Below are 26,944 nucleotides of genomic sequence, written 5' to 3'. Positions count from 1 at the left end.
ACTCCCACCACCCCCTGAATGAAAAAAATTCCCCTCATGTTTCCGTTAAATTTTCCCCCCTTCAATCTCAATCCATGTCCTCCTGCACTCTCAATGGAAAAAGCCTATCCACATTTACTCTATCTGTCCCCCTCATAATTGTAAATACCTCTATTAAATCACCCCTCAATCTCGTATGCTCCAGGGAGTAAAGTCCCAGCCTGTTTAACCCTGTAACCCTGGCAACATTCTTGTAAATCTTCTCTGCACTCTCTCTATTCTGTTTATAGCCTTTGTATAATTCGGCGACCAAAACTGCGCACAGTATTCCAAATTTGACCTCAACTTCAACATGACATCCCAACTCCTGTACTCAATACTCTGATTTATGAAGGCCAACATACCTAAAGTTTTCTTCACCATCCTATCTACATGTGACTCCACTTTCAGGGAATTATGTACCAGAATTCCTAAACCCCTTTGTTCCACTGCACTCCTCCCACCGAAATGTAGCACCTCACATTTATCAGAATTAAACTCCATCTGCCATCTTTCAGCCCACTCTTCTAACTGGCCTATATCCCACTGTAAGCTTTAAAAACCTTCTTCGCTGTCCACAACACCACCAATCTTAGAATCAAATGCATACTTACTAATCCAATTTAACTCCCTATGATCTAGATCACACATGTCAAACTCTGGCCAAATTTGGCCCGCAATATAATTATATTTGGCCCGCAAAATCATATTAAATATATATTAGAGTTGGCCCGCTGGCCACCGCGCCAGTATAGCACATGCACACTGAAGGTGAAAATGTAGACGCCGGAGGTGTGGAGGGATCTCAGAGTCCCGAATCCCGGGGATCGGAGTGCCGCACTCAGCCCGCCCGGCTCCCGGACACACAGATGCGGCTGGAGTTGGGGACAATCCTCACTGGGTCTGCGCTTCAACGGTGACGCCGGACCGAACATCTCGTTGGCGAAGCCTTCTCCCTCGCTCCGTGCGTGGCGGACCCTGCCTCCCGCTCCTTTTGTTGGAGACGAGCCCAGCACCGTGAGATCACAGTTTAATCCCTCTCCAACCATGGGGGGGGGGGGGGTGGGAGCAACGCGCTCTTCTCAGCCAATTCCTCCACCGCCCCGGACGCCAGCGTTTCAACGGGGGGTTCGGGTGCCTTCATCAGGCGACCAACCTGTTGGTGCAAGACAAGGGGAGAGCGTACAAACTCCACACAGACAGCACCTGAATTCGGGTGAACGTGGAGCTGCAACTCCACATTCCACATCAGGACTATGTGTAAGATTGGGAGCAGTGAGACGGAAGCTTATTTTGTTCCTGTGATTTAAGCCTTTCTTGGGATGGGGGGGTGGGGTCCTTCTCTGACCACTTGCCTAACAATTAACCTAATCAGATGTGGAGTTACCACAATACAACAGTTCTCAACCTTTTTCTTTCCACTCACGTCCCTGTGCCATTGGTGCTCTGTGATTAGTAAGGGATTGCTTAAGGTGGTCTGTGGGTGGGAAGAAAAAGTTTGAAGACCACTGTTTTAATCATCCCTCATTGACTCGTCATGTGCATGGTTTCAGAACGCTAAAGAAAATGGGCCAATGACAATTTTTCTCAAGCAAAATATTTCAGTAATAATTGGGTCTAGAGCAGTGATTCTCACCCTTTCCTTCCCACTCACATCCCACCTTAAGCAATCCCTTACTAATCCCTTACAGAGTTCCGATGGCATAGGGCACACATGTCAAACTCTGGCCCGCGGGCCCCAAGATCATTTGAAAAATGTATTAGAGATGGCCCGCTGGCCGCCGCGCCAGTATAGCGCATGCACAGTAATACAAATCCCAGAATGCATTGGCGTCAGCCTGCTAATCGCCCCCACCTCCTCTGTTTACGTTGCAGGGTCTCACCGTGGACTTTGGTTTTGGGGCCTGGCCAGTGTCAGGGGAAGCCAAGGCCGCTTCCCAGCGCCCAGAACCGGAGGCCTCGGGCCTGACCTCGCCAGGACCGTTGCCCACTTCCCCTCCCTGTCACAGGCCAACCCGCGACTCACGGTGACGGGGCCGCTGATCCGCTGAGATGCCGCCCTGCAGCGAGAGCCGATGTCCAACCCGATCGCCCGCAAACCCCGCCCTCCCGCACACAGTCCTGAGTAAGTATTATGAACTTTAATCTCAGGGTAAAACAATCTTCCAATAGTTTCATGTCACAGTGATAAATATATTCCTGGTTAAAAATGGTCCTGCACCTGGATACAAGCTCATTAGGCATAAAACTTGAAAAGTGCGTAAATCAAAGGATATCTATACCAATGGAAAAAGGGCATGGCAAATAACCCTGCTAGAGTTCATGCCCACAATCAGTCACCCATTTGATTGTTTCAGGAATCATGTTATTCTCCCACATTCTCAATAGCCCTCAGATTTTTTTACTATTCGACAGCACACTAGCAACATTTGACAAATCCTCTATAGAGAAATATTATTTATTGAATATTATATTTCTCATTTGTTAATGCTTCTGGAAAGAGTTTATCCAAAACTATTATTAAACATTTATTTTAATAAGAAAAAGTTTAACATTACATATGTTGAAAGAAAACATGCAGATGTTGTTGAAAATTTTCAATATTTAGTTCGGCCCTCGACTTAGTCCAAGTTTTTAATTTTGGCCTTCCGTGAATTTGAGTTTGACACCCCTGATCTAGATCATTAATATACATGACATGACCATCAGCAATGGACCCAGTACTCATCCCTGAGGCACTCCACTAGTCACTGGCCTCCAATTCGACAATTTTCCATCACTTCTTTCTGGCATCTCCCATCCAACCATTGTTGAAGCTATTTCACTACAACTAATGCGTGAACCTTCCTAACTAACCTCTTATGTGGAACCTTGTCAAAGGCCTCACTAAAGTCCGTATAGACAATGTCCACAGCTTTCCCTTAGTCAACCTTCTTTGTTACCTCCTCGAATAATTCTATAAGATTTGTTAAACATGATTTACCACACACAAAACCATGTTGACTACTCCTAATCAGTCCCTGTCTATCCAAATAATTGTATATTCCATCTCTAAGAACACTCTCCATTAATTTACCAACCGACATCAGACTCACAGGCCTATAATTGCACGGTTTACTTTTGGAGCCTTTTTTTAAACAGTGGAACAACACGAGGCACCCTCCAATCCTCCGGCACCTCCCCTGTGGCTAGTGACATTTTAAATATTTCTCTCAGAGCCCCTGCTATTTCTACACTAACCTCTCTCAAGGATCTAGGAAATATGTTGTCAGGACCTGGAGATTAATCTACCTTTATTCTCTTTAAAATAGCCAACACTACTTCCTCATTAATTTGTATATTTTCCACAATCTCACTACCAGATTTCCTTACTTCATCTGACTCAATATTCTTTCCTTAATGAATACCAAAGAAAAAAAATCATTTAAAATTTCCCACATCTCCTCTCCCTCACTTACCCCACCCGTCTGATCCTCAAGGGCCCAATTTTATCCCTCACTATTCTTTTACTTTTAACGTACCTGTAGAAACCCTTTGGATTTATTTTTGCCTTGCCTGCCAAAACAGCCTCATATCTCCTTTTAGCCTTTCTAATTTCTTTCTTAAGATTTTTTTACTCTTTATATTCCTCAAACACCTCATTTATTCCCCACTGTCTCTACCTGTTGTCCACATCCCTCTTCCTCCGAACCAAATTCCCAATATCCCTTGAAAACCAAGCTCCCTATATTTTCTAACCTTTTCTTTAATCCTCACAGGGACATCCCGACTCTGTGCTTTCATCATTTCCCCTTGGAATTTCCTCCATTTATCTGTTGCATCCTTCCCTGAAAATAAATTATCCCAATCCATACCTTCTAAATCCTTACGCTTCTCCTCAAAATTTTCCTTATTCCAATCAAGAAACTCACCCTTAGGCCCAGCCCTACCCTTCTCCATAATTAACTTAATACTATTATGATCACTTGACCCAAAGTGTCCCCAACATAAGCCTCTGTCACCTGACCTATCTCATTCCCCAATAGCAGATCCAATACAGCCCGCTCTCTCGTCAATTCTTCTATGTATTGATTTAGAAAGTTTTCCTGAACACATTTGACAAACTCCAACCCACCAGCCCTTTTACAGCATGGGGGTCTCAGTCAATGTGTGGAAAGTTAAAATCTTCTACAATCACTACTTTATGTTTCTATACATATATGCCATCTCCTTACAAATGTGCTCCACTAATTCCCTCTGTCCATTAAGGGTCTATAATACACCTCCATTAGTGTTTTCATGTCTTTCCCATTCCTCACACACCCAAATAGCCTCTCTAGACGACCCCTCCACTCTATCCTGCCACAGCACCGAAGTAATGTTTTCTCTAATAAGCAATGCAACTCCTCCACTTTTTATCCACTCTGTTCTATCACCCCTAAATCAATGAAATCCTGGGATATTTAGCTGCCTCTCCTGCAACCAAGTTTCACTGATGGCTACAATATCATTTTTTCCATATGTAAATCCATGCTATATGCTCATCCTTCTCCTTTCTCCCCTTTCTCCTTTATCTCCCTTCTCCTATCTCCCCTCCACCTTTCCCCCTTTCTCCTCTCCCCTCCCCTTTCCACTTTCTCCTCTATCTCCCCTCCCCTTTTCTCCTTTCCCCTTCTCCTTTCTCTCCCCTCCCCTTTTCTCCTTTCCCCTTCTCCTTTCTCTCCCCTCCCCTTTTCTCCTTTCTCCTTTATCTCCCCTCCACTTTTCTCCTTGCCTCTTTTCTCCTTTAACTCCCCACCCCTTTCCATTTTCTCCTCTATCTCCCCTCTCCTTTCCCCTTCTCCTTTATCTCCCCCCTTTTCTCCTTTGCCTTTTTCCTTTCTCTCCCCTCCCCTTTTCTCCTTGCCCCCTTTCTCCACCTCCCCACCCCCTTTCTCTCTCCTCCCGTTTTCTCCTTTCCTCCTTTCTCTATCTCCCCTCCCCTTTTCTCCTTGCCCCCTTCTCCTTTATCATCGCTCCCCTTTTCCACTTTCCCCTTTCTCCCCCTCCCCTCTACCCCCTCCTTCCCCCTCCCCTCCCTCCTCTCCCCCTCCTTCCCCTCCCCTTTCCCCATCCCCCTCCTTCCCCTCCCCTTTCCCCCATCCCCCTCCCCCCATCCCCTCACTCCTCTCCCCTCCCCCTCCTTCCCCCTCACCTCCCCTCCTTCCTTCCCCTCCCTCACCTCACCTCCTTCCCTCCCCTCCTTCCTCCTATCCCCATCCCCTCCCTCCTATCCCTCCCTTTCCCCCCTCCTTCCTCCTATCCCCCTCCTTCCCCCTTTCCCCCTCCTTCCTCCTATCCCCCTCCTTCCTCCTATCCCCTCCCCATCCCCTCCCTCTCCTTCCCCCTCACCTCCCCTCCTTCCTTCCCTTCCCCTCCCCCTTCCCCTCCCCCTTCCCCCCCTTCCTTCCCTTCCCCTCCCCCTTCCCCCCTTCCTTCCCTTCCCCTCCCCCTTTCTCTCCCCTCTCCCTTCCCTTCCCCTTTCTCTCCCCTCCCCCTCTCCTTCCCCCCTCTCCTTCCCCCCTCTCCCTCCCCCCCTCTCCCTCCCCCCTCTCCCCCTCCTCCCTCTCCCCCCCTCCTCCCTCCCCCCCTCTCCCTCTCCCCCCCTCCTCCCTCTCCCCCCTCCTCCCTCCCCCCTCCTCCCTCCCCCCTCTCCCTCTCCCTCTCCCTCTCCCCTCCTCCCTCCTCCTCCCCCTCTCCTCCCCCTTTCTCTCCCCTCCCGCTTTCCTTTCTTTTCTCTCCTTTCCTTTCCTCCTTTGTCTCCTTTCCTCCTTTGTCTCCTCTCCGTTCTCCTTTATCTCCCCAGACTTCTTCTCTCCCCTCCCCCTTATCTCCTTCCCCCTTTCCCTCCTCCTGGCCGCGCCGCAGTGGGTTGTGGGAGTCCGCGCCTGCGTTCTCCACTCGTCGGGGCAACGGACGGAGGTAAGAAGGCGGCGAGAAGAGAAAGCCGCAGCGGGATGAGATCCCCCCCCCCACACCCCGCCTTCTCATTCAGTTAAATACAGGAAGCTGAAGTGTTCGGAGTGACTGGTGAGGGGGTGCGCGGGTCAGGAAGGTCGGGTTGTTCGGTGAGGGAGCTGTACGGGGAGGCGGTCTGTAATGGCCGTTGGCGGGGTGGCTGGCGCCGGCGCCATTTTGTGTGGGAGCTGGAGAACCGCAGCACGGGATCTGACGGGCTCTGGACCGCAGCAAAGGAGTGTCCGGGAGAAAGGGGGACTGGTCGGCCCCGGACCGCAGATCGGGAAGGTGGGGGTGGGGGCAGGGAGGGAAGGCGATCCCCGCGGGGGGGGGGGAGGAAAGGGTGCCCCTGGCCGCAGCACATGGAGGAGGGGGGGAAGGGGGGCCCTGGGCTGCAGTATGTTGTGGGGGGGGGGGGGAATGGGGGCCCCATGCCGAAGAACAGGTGGTCGTGGGGGGAAGGGGGCTCCGGCCCGCATCACATGGGGGGGGGAAAGGGGCCCCCGGACTGCAGAACGGGGTGGGGTGGGAGGCCCCGGGCTACAGAATGGGGGTGGCAAAAAGCGGACCCCGTTCCGCAGCACAGGGTGGAGGGGCAAGCGGGCTGGTCGTAGCATGGGTAGGGTTGGGGAACGGTGGGCCCCTGGGCCCTTGACAACCGGAGCAGGGTGACTGGGCCCTTGGCAACTGGGGTACTGAGCCACAGCACAGGGCCCAAGGGCAACTGGGTTCTCCGCAACCGGAGCAGAAGGGCAGTGGGATTGGGGGGGGGGGGGGTGTTGGGCGGGTGGTACTGGGGCCCTGGCAACCAGGATGGAGAACACTGACTCCCTGTTGCAACATAAGGTTCGAGCTGGGCAAGCTCCACTTCCCCAAGATCTTGTCATCCCTCCTAACAGGAATTGGACCAACAAATCTCTGAGAAGGCAAAATTGTCTTTCAGCGATTGCCAGTTAAGCCTTGGAAAGCGGTAAATACAAAATTGGGGAGGCCACAGATAAAAGTTGCCAAAGAGCAGTTTGGGATGATGAAGTGAAAACACCATTTAAATGTTTAAATGCACCTTTTATTTTAAAACAAAGCAAGCAAATAAATAAACCACTTCAGATTTATTGTCATGACATCACATACAACCCTGGCATTCTTTTTCCTGTGTGCCAGGCAGAATTACCACTTGTTGGTTGTGGAAAAAAAACTGTGCTCATGTACACATGTAAACAACTGCAATACTTAGAGGCAAAAACTTGGGAACAGTTTGATATGAAAGAGCAATAAATATTTCTGAAAACTAAGTGAATTTGGTTTAAGAGGGAAAACACAGCAAAATAATAAATGGTAGAACAAATATAAGAGTGCCCTGTTAGTCCAGTGGAGTGAAATAACTTGTCATCTCATATTTCATTTGTTAGTGATGATATTTTTGGGGCATTTTGGAAGGGTGGGAAATCACTTTCTTAGTAGTTTTCAAGTGAATAGTAAATGCTTTTCTCAGTCCATCTTCTCTTTACTTGAATTATGATATTAATATCTGACTACTTTCTTCATGACATGTTGAGGGTTGTTACAGTGGATTTGTAATTTAATGGGCCTTCTCTGAGTATTTTTCATGGTTAGGTGTATGATAGGACCAAAATTGAACATACAGTTTTTGTCAGTGCAGCATATGTAGTTTCCCAACTATGCCCAACTTTGTAATCTTGATTAAAACATTTCTTGATTAAAAATCCACATGGAAAAATAAATATCACAAGTAAATAAAATTACTGGAAAAGATTGAACTTTGGGGCAAAATATTCTAGAAGGGAAAAGAAAGGTATCAGCTGTTAAAGTCAAACATTTATCAAATTCTGCAAATAAACCAAGCAATATTATTAATTGATTCAGAAAACTTTAATGGCTGAAATGAAAAATACCTGAGATTTTACAGCTTGGAATCTGAATTTCAGGAAGTTGAATTTGGCAGTAATTATGAGAAGAGAGCCAAAAAAATGATGTGGAGAAAAAATTGTGTATATAGCAGTAGCAAGATTTTTTCAGAAAACTGATAAAATTCCATGCTTGGAATTGGATGGCAACAATAAGTTGAGTAAAATATCTTGTATATAGAATAATATTCCATGCTGATTCAAAGGCATAGAGAATATAAGCATCAACAAAGTAAATTTTAGTGGAAGCCACAAAAATCTTGCCCCAAGAGTTTTAGTTAGGGTTTCAAGCAATGAGAAGGACATTGAGGATAAATGTGATGGTACAAGGGAAAGGTGAGGATGTGGAGAATGCCAATGGCTAGGGTACATGACTCCACAATTACTGCCTTTCTCAAGTGTTTTGTGTACCTTATCACGTGTGCATCTCTGAACTGGCTTGCCGTCTTGGTAGATAAATGATGGCTGTCCTGAAATAAAATACAAGCAAATCTCCTCTGATCTTGGTTAATTTTGTTAATGAGAAATCACTTTAGGTGGTTGTTCAAATGGTATTGGTGGTAAAATTGCTTCTGAATTTTATAAAGCTTATTTTCTCGAGCTTTATAAATATTCTTCCTGCCCTGCGAGAGCACAGTTTTTGGAGGATGTTGTGGTAAATAGTTTGCCCCATTCCAGCTGATGATTTTGATCTGTAGATTGGAATGAGTTAATCTTTACAAAAATAAAACAAGCAGAGTTGGAGGTGGTTAAGGATGTAATTCAGATAGACAATTGGAAAAAGTAATCCATCAGTAAATTTTCATTCATCGAGGTTGCGAGTTTTCTGATAAGATTAACGTTAAAAGAAATATCACTACTGTATGAAACAAGGTGCATTTACACTGAAACATTTGTAAAGCTATATAAAATTTCATTACTAAACACAAATTGGCATCAAATTGTGCAGGTGGAATTCTTCCACTTCCACCAACAATTTAACTTGCATATTGCTGAGAATTTGATTACATAATAGCACCAAATTTGGTGAGATTTTTATCTCTTAATATAGCTCCATCCGTAGCCTACCAAATGTTAAATAAATTCACAGTGACCATCTGAGCTGCTTCTTGGGTCATAAAATGATTTTCATTGCCAAATTAATTCATATGGAATATTGCTTTATGTGCACATATTGTTATAGACGGTGATAATTTTTTTGGTGCTTTTTAAAGAGGTGCTGTTCCTTTCCTTTATGTCCATGGTAACTGTCCTCTGCTATTTTAGTGTCATATTTTCACCTCTGATCATATTCACCATAAAATATGGTTACTGTATATTTTCTGTTAACAGAATGCAATCTCTTGCTATCTTGTTTCTTGCTATCTCTTTGATCTTGAGCCTATTGTTATCTTTCCAATTTGCACACATCCTTCATTTACATGGTCCATTTCTTAAAATAATTTCTATCTTTCCTGGACCTTCTCTGTGGTAGTGAGTTTTTCTTAAATCTATATTGCAGATACACCCATTCCTACAACAATGTGGAATCTGTTACTTTCCGTCTTCCCATGAACATTTCATTTTCTCTGTTTCAATTACTCTGGAAATTCCGATTCAAACGGAAATTCTGAGTTATCAGCTGAAAATCCCCTTACATTGGATAGTTCCATTCTGTATTCTGCTTCCAGTCCTGTCACAACCAAGAGATTGTCACTAATACTCACATTCTACCCCCAAAATGTTTGCATCTTTCAGAATATCAACATTATTCCTGCACTTATAACACAGAGCCATTGTGTTATGGCACAGAGGAGGTCATTTGGCATAGATATTTCCTGTTGGTTGCTTGTAGATCTTGCACTAAATCTTTTCCTGTGTCTCTTTTCCAGGTGTCGTGATACCCCTGGAACATTTCTGCTTTGTAGGAGATGCAATATCTGCTGTTTAGCCATTTCCACACTTCCTCAAGGGGCCCTAATGTACATTCTATATGAGATAGCAAATTGCATTGTTTTATGATTTACGGGATAGTACCTGTACCCTTCAAGTTGGGGGAGAGCAAATGAAGCATGTGCCCTCTGCTAGCCCCCCCCGCTCCCCCTTTGTGGGTCAAACCCATGCAGCCTGAGGTTCATCATTTGACTTCCTCCTGCCATTTCCATTTGATCTCTAATCTGCCTGAGTCCTTCTATAAAAATAATCTATAATTTCTTTCCTTCTTTGCATCCTGTAAGTCTCTGATTTGAACGATTTCAGTAATTTAAGGTGTTATCCATTTTCTGATTGTCAGACCTATAATAAAATGTTCAATTTTCTTGCATTTTCCTTTTACTTCCATAGTGTTTACATGTATTCCTTGATTTTTTTTGTATTTCAGTCTATTACTGATATGAACTAGTTGTAGCATTCCATTCTGCTTCCTCTCTGAAGTTGTCATTTTATATATTTATATTCTTTCTCTTTTATCATATTAATATTTCTGTCAATCTTTTTCAGTTCTGAAGAAGGTACAGACTTGAAATGTATCTGTTCTCTCCATGGATGCAGATTGACCTGCTCTGATTTTCAATTTTTTTTCCAGACATCACTATTTGGAGTGTTTGCTTTTTTTACCTTTTTAAGTATTGCTTAACCCAAACTGGTAACCATAAGTTGCGCAACTCAAATGGATTTACTCTGATTTGCTCCCACCTCCCCCCCCCCCCCCTGAGTTCTGCTGACCTTTGATTTGATCAAAAATGTACTTCATTTGCAGCTTTAAAGTAATTTATTGGATGTGCTGTTTCCATGTTACTGAGTTGGCTGTGATTTCAACATTCAAGCAATGACTGTTTAACGACATGGCAGAAATTTGTACTTGTCAGTGTCGAGAAGCTGGCAAGCACACTTAGCATCACATTGTGAATGTAAGATCCTGTGGATCACTGTGAATACTTTTTTTTAATCTGAGAAAACCCAAATTAATTAACTTTATTCCACAGCTAGTCCTTTGGAAGCACTGTGTTCAGGTCCAATTTTAAACCCTTTGCTAGTCTCAAACTAGTAACATGTGGATTTCTCTCAAATGTTGATCGTTTGCAATTTTCTCGGAGCCTCTCCAGACTTAGCTTTGACGCAAGTTAATGGCACCAGAATGGGAGGTGGTTGGGAACGTTTAACTAAATTTCCATAGCTACTGAATTTTTGCTTTAACATTTTTAAGACTCTTGGGAGACTGCAGATGCTGGAATATGATAATCACAATTTTAATATGGAACTTTTGCTCAAAATGTCACCCCTCAGATGCTGCTTGTCCCACTAAAACTCTCCAAACAGAATGTGTTTAGCTTTGGATTTTTTTTCTGTACAGTGTAAAAAAAAAGTTAGTGGAACATGGAATTTAATTATATTCTTGTCCAGAATATGCTCAATTATGAAAAAATGAATAAATGATTGAAACAAATGTGGTGCTTTATTAAAAGTACTTTAATTGTTTCTTACAACACTAGAGGCTCATTGGGTGTAGCTCAAAGCAGAGCAATCCCATCAGTCCCATTACTCCTTGCATGCCTATCCATTTACAGTACCTTTTATTCTTATGCCTCTAACTGACATACTGACATTAAGGGATAATTTAGGGTAGCTCAATCGTCCAGCATGTTTTTGGGATGAGGGTGAAAACCAACATGGTCATAGGGACAATGCGTAAACTTTGCATAGCTCCAAAGGTCAAGATCCTACCCATGACGCTGTGATTGTGAGGCATTTACTTTGCTGGTACAACTTTGGATATTTGAATGCAAAAATCTAGGCTGAAAACTAACCATACATCTGGCAAGGTAGCTTTGAAAATGTCACATTTTCAATTAAGACTTAAGATGAGGTCCCCTCAAGGGAAACTAATTTCTTTTGTTTTTTCCAAAGAATGCATTAAGTTGTGGCTAATATTTATCCCTCAACCAATGTCAGAAATATATATATTTTTTGCATTTTAACAGACTAGTTCAAAGTACATGTTATTAATTGATTTGGAAAATCCTGAATTTGTGAAAATATCTTTTTTTGCCAGACTTTTTACCCCAAGTACATGGTGATTTATAACCAATGGACTACTTTGAAATTACCATCGCATTGACCAATGTAGCACGTAATTTGCTCACATAAAGGAGTACAAATATTAAATGAAGGTTGAGACCAGCATTTTGGAAATACCCCTAATTAGATTTATACCTGAGGGGGAAGATTTTTGATTTCTAATGCAAACATTGAACATGAAACTAAGTCAAAGTGTTAAGTCATAGAGGTAATTCTTTTCATTATATATTGCAAAATGGAATGCAGTTGGTTCAGGCTACAATAAGAAACATAATGCACCAATCAGGCCTCAGTTTTGATATGGGTTGCAGAAGAATTTTTCTGATAAAGCCATTGATTTTTGGAACAACCTTTCATACTGTCCTTCCATGATTCATACCAAATTACAGAAAAGAGCTTAAAGGTATGTCAGCGATTAGCATAGAACAAGATAAAAGTACTGTACATGAAACTTGTTACATTGGCATATTAATTTGGGAGTCGACTTTTTTTCCAGGTTGCGCATGTGTGGCTTTGAAAATTGAAGCACAAATCTTGGTTTAGTCTTTCTACTTTTTCTGACCATTTGTCTAGATTTATGGTCCAAGTTGAAAGTCCTATTTGCATCACTTCTACATTCCTATATAGGTATTTTTCTTTAAATTCCATACATTTTCATAATTAATAATTTATGTCCTTATTTTACAATATGCCAATATCCCTCGCATCTTAGGTGCTCAGGCTTGTGCAGAATATTCTTACATTTTTCTCCAATTATGTAAATATGAATAGAATTTGCATCTTCTTATTGGATCAGTATTCTCAATCATCCCTGTATTCAACTTTTCAATCTTTTGGGCACTTTTATGCTCATGTACAATTCCTTCTATATTATCACAAAATTATTAATGTTTTGTTCCTGAGCCTAGCCACTTCTCATTAACTGTTGCTTGTTATCTGTTTAGATCACATTGCACATCAGATAATTTTTAGATCAAAACTCAACTGATTGAATTGCAAAATCTTTTTATCTCATGTGGGCATAGCACTTTTTTGTAGATTGGAACAAAGTTGCTGAATCTTTAAGCTGCTTGAAACAAATCCTTTTAGCTGCACAAATATAAATTTATTCTACAATGCAAGTCAACCCATCCCTTTTATTGATGAATTGTTTACATGTTGCACATTTTCTCTTTAATTTAATTTATTTATCTACCCAGCCCTTTGAAAAGCACATAAAAACCAGTATGAGCTAGATAGAACCAAAGAACGCTACAGCACAGAAAACAAGCTATTTGGCCCTTCTATTCTGTGCTGTCCACCACAATGGGACTAGCAATTGACCTGCTCCTATTCTATAAACCTTCAGACCTCTCCCATCCATGTATATATCCAATCTGTTCGAGATTGGGCCTGCATTCATTGGCACAAATGGCAATTCTTCACTCTCTGAGTGAAGAACTTTCCCCTAATGTTCCCCCTAAAGCTTTCCACTTCCAGCTTAAAACTATGACCTATTTCTCTTCCCCCATTCTAAGTGGAAAAAGCCTACTTGCATCCACTCTGTCTATACATCTCATAATCTTGTAAACCGCTATCAAATCCCTCGTTCTTTGCTCCAAGTAATAAAGTCCTAACCTGTTTAATCTTTCCCTGTGACTCAACTGAAGACCCAGCAACATCCTAGTAAATCTCTGCAAATCAATTTTATTGATATCCTTCCTGTAGTTAGGTGACCAGAACTGCACACAATATTCAAAATATTTTTGTTTGAACGTGCTTCTGATTAACTTTACACATGCACATTTTGAAAAGATAATTCCGTAACATTATCAGAATTAGTTCGTTATATGTCCTTTTGAGTTAATTTAATGTCATCTTGTCCTTTTAAATCAGATCTAATTTACAACAGTGTTGAGGGTAAACCTTTCTATACCACATGATGCTTGCAATGATTTTAATGCATTTTACATGTTCGATGACCTGCATTCCTGGTCAAGAATTATATCTTTCAGAAGATGGGAGTCTTGCGTGGTTAATATGATGGAAAAAAAGCATCAAAATATAAAGTTTTGGAGACTTCATTTATATTTTCCTTTTTGTTACATTTGAGATGAAATATTTTTGAAGATTTTATTTCCACAAATAGAGTGGCATTTAATGTATAAATGGTCCTTGTAACCATTGTTATGTTCACTTGCATACAACTTTATTCATACTGCTCTATCCTGAAACACATTTGCAGGATACTTTTTGAGGTAAGTTTTGTGGAGTAAATTTTAGAATTTTGGTTGCTCATACTTTTCATCTAACTGCTATTTTAAGCTGCATTCTACAGATCATTTTTGATTTTCTGAAGCTGAGTCTAATCTCTTTCCTTGCGATTCTTTCATATTTCTTGGGTCTAATGTTTTTCTTTTAACTTTCAGCCTGACAAACATTCTTGGAAAAATTACATCCCTGTAGCTTATGAAATCGGCCAACTCTTAGACCAAGTTAGACAGTGAAACAACTTTTTAGACCTTCTACTAACAAGAAAGAATCTTGACTGCTTTTACCGTAATTGGAATATACACTTTCTTGTGCCAAAATGGCAAGTTTTGGCAGGGATCAGAGCAATCAAATGCGTACTAAGAGGAAAAGTCGTTTTCATGATGCAGATGCTGGAGGTCATGCTGCAGATCCGCCTTTGAATATCCAGGCAGCTCTTGGGACACTGTGCCAGAATCCACACTTGGCTGGCTTAATGAATTCTGGACAGAGTCAGAGTTATGGTTTACATGGTGCAGGACAGGGTCAGAATTATGGCCCACAGGGTGTGGGACCAGGTCAGAACTTTGGTCCGCAAGGTGCAGGACAGGGTCAGAATTTTGGCCCGCAAGGTGTGGGACAAAGAGCTAAAGTTCTGATGTCATCAGCTGGTGGGCCCTCACGATATAGTGATACTGCTAGCAATAGTTTGCCTTCCTTGTTTGGAGCTAGAAATCAGAATCCGCAGTCTCACGCTGTTCAGAAAAAAATTGATGCAGATAGGGCAAGTAACATTTTAGCTGCATTTGGCCTTTCATCCAGGGATTTGGATGAATTGAGCCACTATCCCGAAGACAAGCTTACACCTGAATCCTTGCCAGAAATTCTTATGGAGATGAAAAGAAGGAGGGCTAATGAAGGAGCATCTTCAAAGTACAACAGAGGTGATGGTACTCTACGACATGACCGTCCCTACAGAGTCTCTCATGATGACTGGGAGGAAGAAAGACATTTTAGGAAACCTAATTTTGGAAGTCGTGATTCCAGTCTTGACTCAGTGGTTGAATATAGCCACAGTCATTCTTCCCGAGAGTCAAGTTCTAGATATGACCGAAAAGACTATGAGCGTGAACGATTAAGAGGTGGTGTTGACTTTTCCAGAGAGGAAATGCACCTCTCTGAGTCCTCGCACAATTTCAATAAATTTGATTCTGATTATGGAAGAGCTGCACATCTTCCTTCTCCTCGTGCACCTGAACGGTCTCTCTTTGAGAGAAAACGAGGATCTCCTTCATTGAGCAACATAAACGATTACCATGGTTTTTTGCCAGCAGTCTTCCCCTACTTGTGCTCGTTGTGTGATCTAACAATTCATTCTGTACAGGTGAGTGACCTCTAAATTCTTTAAGAATTACATAAAAAAATATAACTAATACAGCTGCAGCTCTTCTTGGACTTGGAAAACATCATTTGGTTTTAAGGTTGTCTCAGATGACTTTCTGGATTATCTTTGCTTCTGATGCATTGTTTGCCAGTTTCAAAAATATGATGCAATTAAATCTACTTTTTCTAGACATTCTTTTCTTTGAGCGGAGAGGATATTCAAATTAAGGCCTTGTTGAATTTTGAGGATGCTACTGTGTTTCAGCTACATTTGGCTTCTATACTCTCCTGGCTGCATATTTGAACTTCACTTAGTTCAAATTTTAAATCATTTCCTTCAGGTTAGAAGCTCAAAAAGCCATATGAAGTTTTCTAAGTCTATACTTTTGATCTATTTCAAGGTTTTGTTTTGTTTTTGAGTGGATAGATTTACTGAATGGTCTCTTTCCATGAAACTAAAAGGGTCATCATAGTCCATTTAAACATTTTTCTCTTTTCATATCTCAGATGTGGCAGCAGAAATAATTTTCCAAACTATCAGAATTTGAAAGTTGCTGTACAAATAAAATCTGACATTGTTTTGACTTCTAGCAGTTTACTTAAGTTTGTTTTTATTCATTCTCTTTCTCCTATTTCCTACTTTAACTCCCATCAATCTTCCATCTCTCATGATGGTGTTTCTTCCCTGTGCTCCTTAGCATAGGTATAATTTCTTGTTAAGGAATTTGAATTTCAATTCCACAAAACTATGGCTGAGGCTTTCACTGTTTTATCCAGCAAGTTCCTAAGAACTGGTGAATATGTTTGAAAGAGCCAAAAAAATTGATAAAACAGTCGGTCATATAAAAACAGAAATTAAAGATCTCAGTTTGAATGGATGATTTCCATTGCACAAGTTATTTATTATGCTTTACAAGTGTAAAAGGAATGCAATTTCAGATTTCCAGTTACAAAACATGATGCCTATTTTAACACTATGGTATTGTTAACATTGTTTAAATTTAAATTCACCTGTAGTTTCACTGAAAGTTTTAAGTGCTTGGTGAGCCTTTGGCTTCTAAAATTTAGATGTTAATTGCTGAATCCTGTGGATTGGTGAAGAGCCAGTGGTAATGACAACCATTTAATATAATTAATTGATAAAGTGATGGTGGAACTGGATCTATCAAATAAGGTGAGTGATTATTGTGATTACTTAAAATAATTTCAGTAGGTGCATCAAATAGTATGTTAACCTAAACATGAAAATTTGCTGCCAAAGCCACATTCTGCTAATGTAACATGTATAACAATATGATGTCTTTGCTTAAAACTTATCTATGCCAGCAGTTGAATAGAAGGCATTATTTTCTCACCATCAGAACAAAATAGGTTTTTTACTAATGGCTAGAATCCTGCAGGAAAACAAGTAAATAGAGAAGTTCATGCATGTGTTCATTGGTGTCAATATACAAATACAACAAGCAGTTAGGAAGACAAATATAGCAGTTTATGTCAGAGGGTTGATATACAATAGCAAAGAAGTCTTACTGAAACTGTATTTTAAATTCCTTGACAGGTATACTTGGGAGTCATTTTTATTCAATAGATTTTTGGGATGAGGAAGATGCATTTTTTTGAGGAGATTAAAATTGGCCCAAACTTGATGGCAGGGTGATTGTAAGAGTCTGAGAAGTATTTCGATGGAAGGTGCTGAGAGTGTATATGCTCAGGCTGGAGAATTTAAAGCATTGGTCCTAGAATTGGGATAAGGTAAAGGTCCACCACATTTCTGTGTGAAGAGCTAGATTTACAATTTGAATTATTTTTGGAAACCAATTTTTTAAGCTTGGATGTTTGGAAATTTCTGAGTGGTTCTGTACAGGCATCAGAGTTATTTCCAGGGCCAGTAATTTTCCTTTTTAATTTCATTTTTCATTCAATGAATGTGGGTTTCACAATCTGGCCAGCATTTAATTGTCCATACCTAATTGCCCTTGAAAGGATGATCAGGATCTCTTTTAAAAACTGTGTTCCTTTAGGTGCAGGGTATATCTACAATGCTGTTAGGAAGTTTCAGGATTTTGAATCACTGATGGGAAGCAATGGTGATATGTTTCCAAGGCAGGATGGTGTATGGCTTTCTCTTATTTTTGCTGCCATTGCCCTTCTAACTGATAGAGGTCTTGATTTGAAAGATGCTGCTAAAGAATATTCTTGAGTTGCTACTATGCATCTAGTATATGGTGCAAACTGCTTGCAACAGTGATGGAATGAGTGAATGGTTGTGTATGGGGGGAGGTGGAGGAAGGGGTACTATGAAGTGGGCTGCTATATCCTGTAGTGTTTTGGTTCTTGAGTGTTGTTGAAGCTGCATTCATCCAGGCAACTGGAGAGTATCACATGCTTAACTAGAGCCTTGAGGATGATGGGCTGGGGAATTAGGAGGTGAATAACTGACTGCAGGATTCCTAGCCTCTGACCTATTCTGGTAACTACTTTGTGTATCTGGCTATTTTTATTCGGTTTCTGGTAAATGGTAACCTCCAGTATAGTGGCAGATTTAGTGAAGGTAATGCCATTGAATATTAGAGGGTAATTGACAGCTGGATATCATTTTGGTTATTATTGCTGATACAGTGCAAAGGACTGGGTATTGTCCAGGCCTTGCTGAATTTAGATGTGGACTGCTTCATATCTGAGGATTTGTGAATGATGCTTGGTATTATGCAGTCATCCTTTTAATTCTGATCTTGTGACTGATTGGAGATCATTGATGAAACAGCTGAAGATGGTAGGGCCTGATACACTACCCTGAGAAACGCATGCATAGATGTCCTGTGGCTGAGATCATTTATGTCTGACCACCACAACCATCTTGCTTTATGCTAGATATGATTCCAACCATAGGAGGATTTTCTGCTTAATTTCAGTGGTGACTTCGGTTTAGTCAGGGTTCTTTGATCAAATGCTGTCAAGGGCAGTTACTTTCACCTCTGGAGTTCATTTCTTTTGTCCATACTTGGACCTAGCAATAGGATAGGTCAGGTGAATACATGGCTGAAGAGATGGTATAGGAGAGAGGTCTGTACATTTTCTGGAGAAAGTGGGAGCTATACACTTCTGATTGTGCCAGAAGAGGAGATCCTTGCAGTGTATGCTGTTGGGAAAGATTTGAACAAATTTAACAGGGGGCCCAGACTGGCTGTATGATGTGGGGAGGGAGAAGGATAGTCAAATAAAGAAGAAAAGCTAACACCATCAAGTAGGTAGAACAAATCTGGTGACAAAATACACAAGGGTGGAATGAAAGATTAAGTTGCAACTGTTTTAATGCAAAGAACAATTATTAAAGCAGATTAGAGTATTGATTAATACCTGATATTATGATGGGCCATAATAGTATTGATTAAGGAGACCAACATTGAGGGAGATATCCTTGAAGCTCATCAAAATGAGTCCATATGAGTAAAGCTTAGAAGTAATAAGGGGTAATGATTTTGTAATATATTACAGGTCTTTACCAGTTAGTGGGAGATGGTGGGGCCAAAAAGTAGGCAAATCACAGAGAGTTGCAAAAGCAATAAGATGGTAGCAGCAAGGATTTCAGCTTCCCCAAAATTAACTGGGATCACCCAGTTCAAAACAGGAGATTTTTAAAGTGCATCCAGAGAGCTTGTTGAGCCAGTATATAGAATATCCTACTGGATAAGAGGAAGTACTAGGGACTTGATCTTTTGCAATGCAGCTGGGTAAGTTGCTGAAGTTGTGTCTGAGCATTTTGGGAATAATGACTGTAACTATATTTCAGTGTAGTTATAGAAAAGGATAAGGGATAGTCCAAAACTTAAGGCTCTAAATTAGGACAAGACTGATTCAATAAAAGAAAATGGGACCTGACGAAAGTAATCTGGGATGACCAAGTTGGCATCCAATAAGTGAAATAAGAGTTCAGATTAACATTCCCAGAATTCGATAGGTTCACCAACACCTCCAAGTGAAGAGTTTGCTTCTGATCATGGTTTTATATACCATACAATGTATCCTATCTGAATTTATTGTAATTATACTTCCTGCACTTAAATGCTGGCACCCATATCCACCTGACCTATTAGCCTGTGCTCCTTACTCTGCTCCTTCTTCTCCCTCTCTCCTCCTCCCCACCTTTTTATTCAGGCACATGCTTTCTTCTTGCTCACACCGTAATGAAGGGCTCAGGCCTAAAAAGTTGGTCACCGTTTGCTTCCTATAGATGCTGTGTGCCCTTCTGAGTTTCTCTTGCACTTGTGTATTGCACTACAATCAGAGCATCTGCATACTTTCTGTTTAACTCCAATATCTGTAGATTTTTCATTTTCACTTTCCTGTTCTATCTTGTCCTGTTAGAATTATAAAGACTTTTTATGAGATAACGTGTGTCTAACCAACCCAATCTCTCATCATACATCTTGCTAGGAATCCTGCCATTGATTGCTTTGCCAATTTCATGTGATGAATTGATAGCTATTTTCCAGAATTCTTTTCTCCCCAAAATTTTCACTCAGTGGCAGCAGATAACAAGAGATGAGGCATTGGTGTAACTCTGATAATCCCATTGCTTAATTGATGTGGTGCTTGAAATAGGATAATAAATGACATTCTTTTCTATTTTTCAAAAATTGGCTTGTTGAAAACAAACCTTAAAATGCAACAAAATGAGACATGGCTCATTTTCATTTCCACTAACAGTATATTTGTTAATGTTTTCTAATTATAGGATTGGAACCAACACAACAATAGTTCAACACACAGACGGCTTTGTGACCTTCTTGTGGAAATGTATGGAGTTTTTTGATTCGCTAGCTTGTGTATTTATCAGCCAAGTTACTATAGCACTCAGTAATTAGTCAATAAGAAACTATAGTTGTCCATTATATAATAATATTAAATGAAGACATGTTAGAAAGTTAATTGGAAGCATCTTACACAATTATTCAAGGTGTAACGAGTCATTTTCAGTATTTGTTTAATATTTTACCATGTTAAAAGTTAGTTGTGGTTTATAATTATTATTTGATTACCTGCTCTACAAGTCTGGTAAAATGTTCTTTGATTCTTTGTGTCCTCCTTTGTAGATACCCAGAATGGAACCCCGATGCTTTCCAACCTCAAGTGTAAGTATTTATTCTTTGTACTCACAAGCATTACTTGCCATGTATTTAGACCAGTTATTCTCTGGACATGAAACTATTAGGAGAATGTTTTTTTAACCTGCCCTATATTGTTACCCTTTTATCATTTTTTTAAATGAAACTGGATAAATTGAATTATATTGGGCTCAAAATCATCAGGGTGGACTATCAATATAAAACATGTTGTCTGGTACATGGCACTCACTTTCTGGTAATGCATTGTCTTTACAGCCATCTTTCAACAGAGCTACATTCTAAATCCAGGCTATATCAATTTACATTATTCAAGTGGGTTTTGACATGCAAGTGCTCATTTTCTGACAATTCACAGCTTGATAATGTTAGCCAGGACTTGTACTTTCGTCCCTTGAAAATTCAATAATTCCAAGGAAGCAGTAAAGTCTCTCTCATTGAAGGTAATTAAGATGCACAGATTTTTGAAGAATAGAGGAATTAAAGGTTACGTGGGAATGGGCATAAATTCACAGCCAGGTCAGTCTGATTTTGAATGGCAGAGCAGGCCCGGGTTTTAATCTGGCACTGTCTGTAAAGATAGTGGTATGTGTTTAAATTTAAAATTCATGAAAAACACACATTTTATATATACAGAAAACAAGTTTGGAAAAAAAACTCCAGTAACACACATGCATAAGCAAAAGAAAAAAGTACGTAATGCAATGGATCACTTTATAAAGGGGATTGAATTCATGGTCCTTCCATCATTGAACAAATATTCTGCCTTGCAGGAGAGACTTTCCAGACAAAGCTAAACTTGTATTAACTTTTTCATGTGGTATATCGGGAAGGTTTTTTTCCAGAAAATTAAACTCATAATTTGGTTTTGTGCTATTTGACTTGAGCCTGCCTGAAAATGTAGGCAATTGGTACGATCAAGTTCGTTTTAAATCATTATTACTTTTCTCAGGCAAAACAAATGAGAATGTTTCGTATGTACATTCTCTATTGTAGTTCTATATTTTTCTAATAGCTAATATTTTAAGCAGAATGATCAGGTTCAAATGATTTGTGTTGTAGTGTATTTTTCATGTAACTAACATAAATGGAATTTGGAATAGTTGATGCCTATTGGTCTTTGGTGGAACTTGTTTAAACCTGTTTGCAGAATTTACGAGGTATAGACTTATTTAACAGCTAAAATTAATTTATTTATTTATATTGCATCTTAAGGTTTACCATTTTGGCTGAAGTCACTTTGTAGCTGATGATATTTTTTTTTCCTTTTTGAAAGGATTGCAATGCCAGGGCAATTATTTAGTGATACCTGCCTAACCTTTCTGAATGAAGCACTGCCATTAGCCCTATTTCATTTTTTCTATATATCTAGTTTAAAAAGCTCAAATTATATTGCAGGAATGTATCTTTTCATTATTATTTTGGCATTAGAATAAATTTTGGAATGTGATTTCATTTGAACTTTGTTTCTGATTTGTGTATGAACTTTGTGTTTAAAATCTTTTTGTGTTGTTTCTAGGGACGATCCACTTGTTCTGCAGTCAACAAACTTGGCGCCTGGTATTTTGGGGCCTCCGCCATCTGGATCCTTTCTTACATCAAACAGAGGCATAGGAGGAATGGAATCCCATGGCGGTAGGTTTTAACTAGGTCCCAACTAGGTTTTAGCAAAAAATAATTTTCAGTATCACATGCATTGCTGGAAACTAATGCTCTTAATGACATGCTTCTTTCTGCTGTCATAAACATTCCAGTATATCATTCATGAAAAGTGTAATTGGTTCAGCTGCTTCACTGTAACTGAGTGATTAGAATCTTCTAGTTTGGGCTCGGTAGCTGCCCTGATTTTTTTTCAAAGCTATGTATAAAGGATGTCATGAATATGAAATATTCTCCACTTTCCTGGATGGATCTGCTCTTGATGCATTCATCAAGCTTCTTAGCAACTTTGGGCAATAGTTTGCAAATGTGAACTATGTCAAGCTACACAGTGGATGAGCTACAGTAACAGCTAGGTTATTGGGGAGCACAGTTAGTGTAGCGGTTGGGACTGGGGTTCGAATCTGGCACTGTCTGTAAGGAGTTTGTTCTCCCTGTGTCAGTGTGGGTTTTCTCTGGAGGCTCCCATTTCCTCCCCCATTCAAAACACATTTGGGGGGGGGGTATCCTAGGTTAATTGGGTGACACAGACTTGTGGACTGAAATGGCCTGTTACCATGGTGAATGTCTAAATTAATATCTACTTTTTTTGTGTAATAGTATCATATTGAAATAAAACAAGTTCTTGAAATTGTACATTGTGGAGAAATTCCACAGATCACACTGCGACTACAGGAAGCAAAGACACATAACCAACATTTTGCTTCTGAGCCTTTCATCAAGTTATGAGCAGAAAGCGGTCAGGCACTTGAATAAAAGGTAGGGGGAGGAGCAGAGACCAACAGACAAGATGTCACAGGTGAATATGAGTGGAAGAGCTGGGGAGAAAAAAGCTGAAAGTGATGGAGGGGATTCATCCAACCAGATGGCATGAACAATGACTTCTGAAAGGCGCTTTCCCTATCCTGTCTCCTTTCCTCCAGATCCCTCCCCTTTCCATTCCTCTCTATTCAGGGAACTAATCCCCTCCCCTTATCACCTTGGGCTTTGCTGCCCTCCCACCCAAATCCACCAATGACCTCTTGTGTGTTGACCTGTGCTCCTCCCTTGCCCTTTTGTACCTCATCCCCCTACCTTTTTATTTGGTCACCTGCCTGCTTTCTGCTCATACATTGACAAAAGGCTCAGACCTGAAACATTGGTTATATACCTTTGTTTTTCATAGACGCTGCATGCACTCTAGCACATTGCACTACCAACAGCATCTGCAGAGTTTCCTGTTTAAAAACAAGAAAAAATTAAAGATGAAAGAAAGTAGTGCATGATTTGCAAGATTCCCAACTTTTGTTTATTTGTCGGGTTGAAAATGAATAAGGATGACATTGGCTAATACTGAACAAAATTTTGGAAACAATAATGGCACCTCAAAAAAAGTTCATTGAATAAACCTTTCTAGAACCACTTTGTGATTGGATCTTCCAAAATGTATTTAACGTGACTTTTGAAAGAAAAATGATCTGGAGGATTCTTTTTACTATCTGAATCCTGTTGACCACAAACCTACAAAGATATGATTAGCTTCTTTGGCAATTCTAATCTTTTATCAGCATGCAAATGTAAGAGCTAGAAATTGACTGGTACAAAGACTTCCATTATAATAATTTTCAGTAGGTTCAAGGAAATAAATGATGGGTACACTCTGCAGAACGTCACAATTGATATAATATTGGAGTTGTGGCTTTCAGCTGAATTTTCTGAGATGTTGTTGGTACATGCTGACCCTTATTTAGGTAGCTGTTTATATAGACAATTCATGCTGAGATGTTAGACATAGTTGCTCTGCCAGAATGTGCTGATTTGCACCTGCTTCCTGCCACCTGCTTCCAGCCTTCATCGTCATCTTGGCTCCTTTAAACATTCTTGTGATCATGATAGATTATTGCATGGTTGACGAAGTTGTTAGCACAATGCCTTTACAGCGCCAGAGATTGGAACTGGACTTAGGTGAGAATTCTGCACTGTCTGCATGGGTTTTCTCCGGGGACTCCGGTTTCCTCTAATCCTTCAAAAACGTATTAATTGGGTATAAAATAGGCAGCACAGACTCATAGGGCTGAATTGGCCTGTTAAAATGCTGTATGTCTAATTCATAATTTTAAAAAAAATTAAATTCAAATTCCATAATTCAAAAGGAAGAATAGGAATCTAATCATGCATAGTAACCTTAAAAAGAGCCATTCTTGTTGCTCTTATTAATCCAATTAATACTGCTTACAGACTTCTTAAACATCTTTTTAGATGTTATAAATTACAAAATAACATTTTCCAGCGAACTTGATAGAAAATGAGCTTGGAAACCTGTGCTCCGATGAGTTTTGTGGGTGAATGGGATCTGGGGCCCCAATGAATTTCAAAGCAAGCCTGTTAATAGGATGCAGATTCAGAGCTCAGCCAGCATGATGCTGAACCTTTGAGGCTTCCAAGCAATTGTACAGTGGATTATTGGAGTTTTTCTGTATTTTTAAAATCTTAGAATCTAAAATAGTATTGGTGCCTGAGCCACAGGTTGAACATGAGAATGGACTTTATGCAAAACTCGCATCCTCCAAGTAGGATAAATATGAAGTGAGAGAAAATCCCTCTGATGTGCACATCATCTAGCTCAAGCATTTTCCGCAGATAAGCTCTACCAAGTCTCCCAGATGCTGCTATCTGTTTTTAGACCTACTGCAGATCTAATAAGAGGGACTGAGTTTTTCCTTCATCTTTGATTTCAGCACCAAATTGGAAAGGTCCAATGGATAACAAGCAAGGAAACAATGTTCAGAGGATGCAGAAGCCACTCAGAATGGTTAGTATTCCATGTTCTTTAAATCTAATTGCGTAAAACTTAGTTTTATGGAGGGCTTAACTAACCACATGATTAGCTTAATTGTTGTCTTTTCAGTATCCATAGCTGAGTTGCACGGAGTTCATAAAAATGGCTATGAATGAAATACCTGTAGTTATTGACATCTACTTGCACTTCAACACTGAGATGTCTCAAGAAACTCACTCAAACATAAAAAAAACAGAATTTGGCGTGGGTTATATGTTACATGTATAAAATCTTAATTAAAGAGATTCTTTTAAGAGACTAACATAAAAGAAAAAGTAAGGTATAGAAGTTCAGACAGGGGTTTCAAAGTTCAAGATATGGTCTCTAATGCTGAAGCATTTTTATATATGTTTGGATGAATACAGGTTTCTGATGCAGGAGTGGGTTAGAAATGGAAGTGTGTATAAGGAAATTAACTCTTGAGTAATGAGTAAATGTGATTTAGTGAAAGCAACTTGGCCAGCAGGGTGTTGGATAAGCTTAAGGTGTGGAGATGAGAGATCATCAAAGAATGTGTAGGAGTGGTCAGATCTGGAGGCAACAGAAGGCTGCTTGAAAACTTTAACTGGAGCTGAGATGAAGCATGGGAAAATTGGACAGTTTATACTACTGTGAAAAGAGGTGGTTTAGTAATGATGGAAGCATGTGGCCTGAGGTTTTTCATGGAGTCAGGCATGTCAACTAGATGTCTGGTTTCTGCCTCCGATGCCTGGTAATAGAGTTAGTGAGGGATGCGGGGAATGGTTGCAAAGATGATGGTTTCAAACATCCAATTGTAATTGGAAGAAATTTCTGCTTATTCGGTGCTACATGTCTTACAAGCACTCTGGATATTAAAAAGACAATGAAAGAGTTTAGAAAGTATCTGATGAATGCATTTGTGGTATGTAGATACAAAATAAATTGGGTGGGTTAAGGGTCATTGTTAGGGGACATCAGCAGTAACTACTCATTGATCTTCTGATATTGGAATAAGAATCTGCTGTCACCCCTAAGTAGATCTAGGATGAAGAATGATTGGTGAGCAGTCATGTTATTTTCCAGAACATAAACAAGTATAGCATTTATTGAACAGAACTGGCAAATTGACTTTTCCTGTACCATCAACTTTATAGAATTATCCATTCTGTCTGAAATAGTATGAAGTGCTGAGCTAGGATTTACAGCTACCACAAAATAAATGATAAGTGTATTGAGAAATGCTATTTGTTTGCATTCATGGTTTTTAAAAGTAAATATATTTTGCAGGAAAAAGATGTAAATTCTATCTGAACAAGTAAAAATTAATGTCTATTATGTCATGATCAGACCTTGTGTGTAATAACGTACTAAAAAAAGTATTAGTATTTCTGTTCTTTTATATTTTTATATGTTTTTATTTCAAACCGAAATGGTTTAATATAACATAACAATTTACAGCACGGAAACAGGCCATTAGGCCCTTCTAGTCCGCACCGAACCAAACACCCCTCTCTAGTCCCACCTCCCTGCACAATGCCCATAACCCTCCATCTTCTTCTCATCCATATATCTGTCCAACCTTTTCTTAAATAATACAATTGACTCCGCCGCCACTATTTCTCCCGGAAGCTCATTCCACACGTCTACCACTCTCTGAGTAAAGAAGTTCCCCCTCATGTTACCTCTAAACCTCTGCCCCTTAATTCTTAACTCATGTCCTCTTGATTTAATCTTTCCTCTTCTTAACGGAAATAGTCTATTTGATTAAGAAGTTTTTGTATTTACATTCTCCAAAC

At 40.2% G+C, this 26,944-nt stretch overlaps 1 protein-coding gene across 5 annotated transcripts in view; it reads left to right on the top strand.

The window, feature by feature from the left end:
• The first annotated feature begins 5,825 nt into the window (after nt 1–5,825).
• The window catches only part of LOC138743666 (matrin-3-like), a 63,181-nt gene continuing 42,062 nt past the window's right edge, over nt 5,826–26,944 (top strand). For 2 of the 5 annotated variants that reach the window (XM_069899228.1, XM_069899223.1), the window contains exons 1-6: nt 5,966–6,066; nt 14,384–15,588; nt 20,323–20,384; nt 20,681–20,719; nt 22,230–22,345; nt 25,087–25,160. In XM_069899228.1, coding sequence (XP_069755329.1) covers nt 14,545–15,588; nt 20,323–20,384; nt 20,681–20,719; nt 22,230–22,345; nt 25,087–25,160 — 1,335 coding nt within the window. In that variant the 5' untranslated portion in view covers nt 5,966–6,066; nt 14,384–14,544. The other 3 variants (XM_069899224.1, XM_069899226.1, XM_069899227.1) reach the window with 3 other exon arrangements.

Source organism: Narcine bancroftii, chromosome 9 (assembly GCF_036971445.1).
Source record: "Narcine bancroftii isolate sNarBan1 chromosome 9, sNarBan1.hap1, whole genome shotgun sequence".
In the NCBI taxonomy this organism is placed as follows: domain Eukaryota; kingdom Metazoa; phylum Chordata; class Chondrichthyes; order Torpediniformes; family Narcinidae; genus Narcine; species Narcine bancroftii.
The sequence above is the reverse complement of the archived record's forward strand: the minus strand, read 5'-3'. Positions and strand labels throughout refer to the sequence as shown.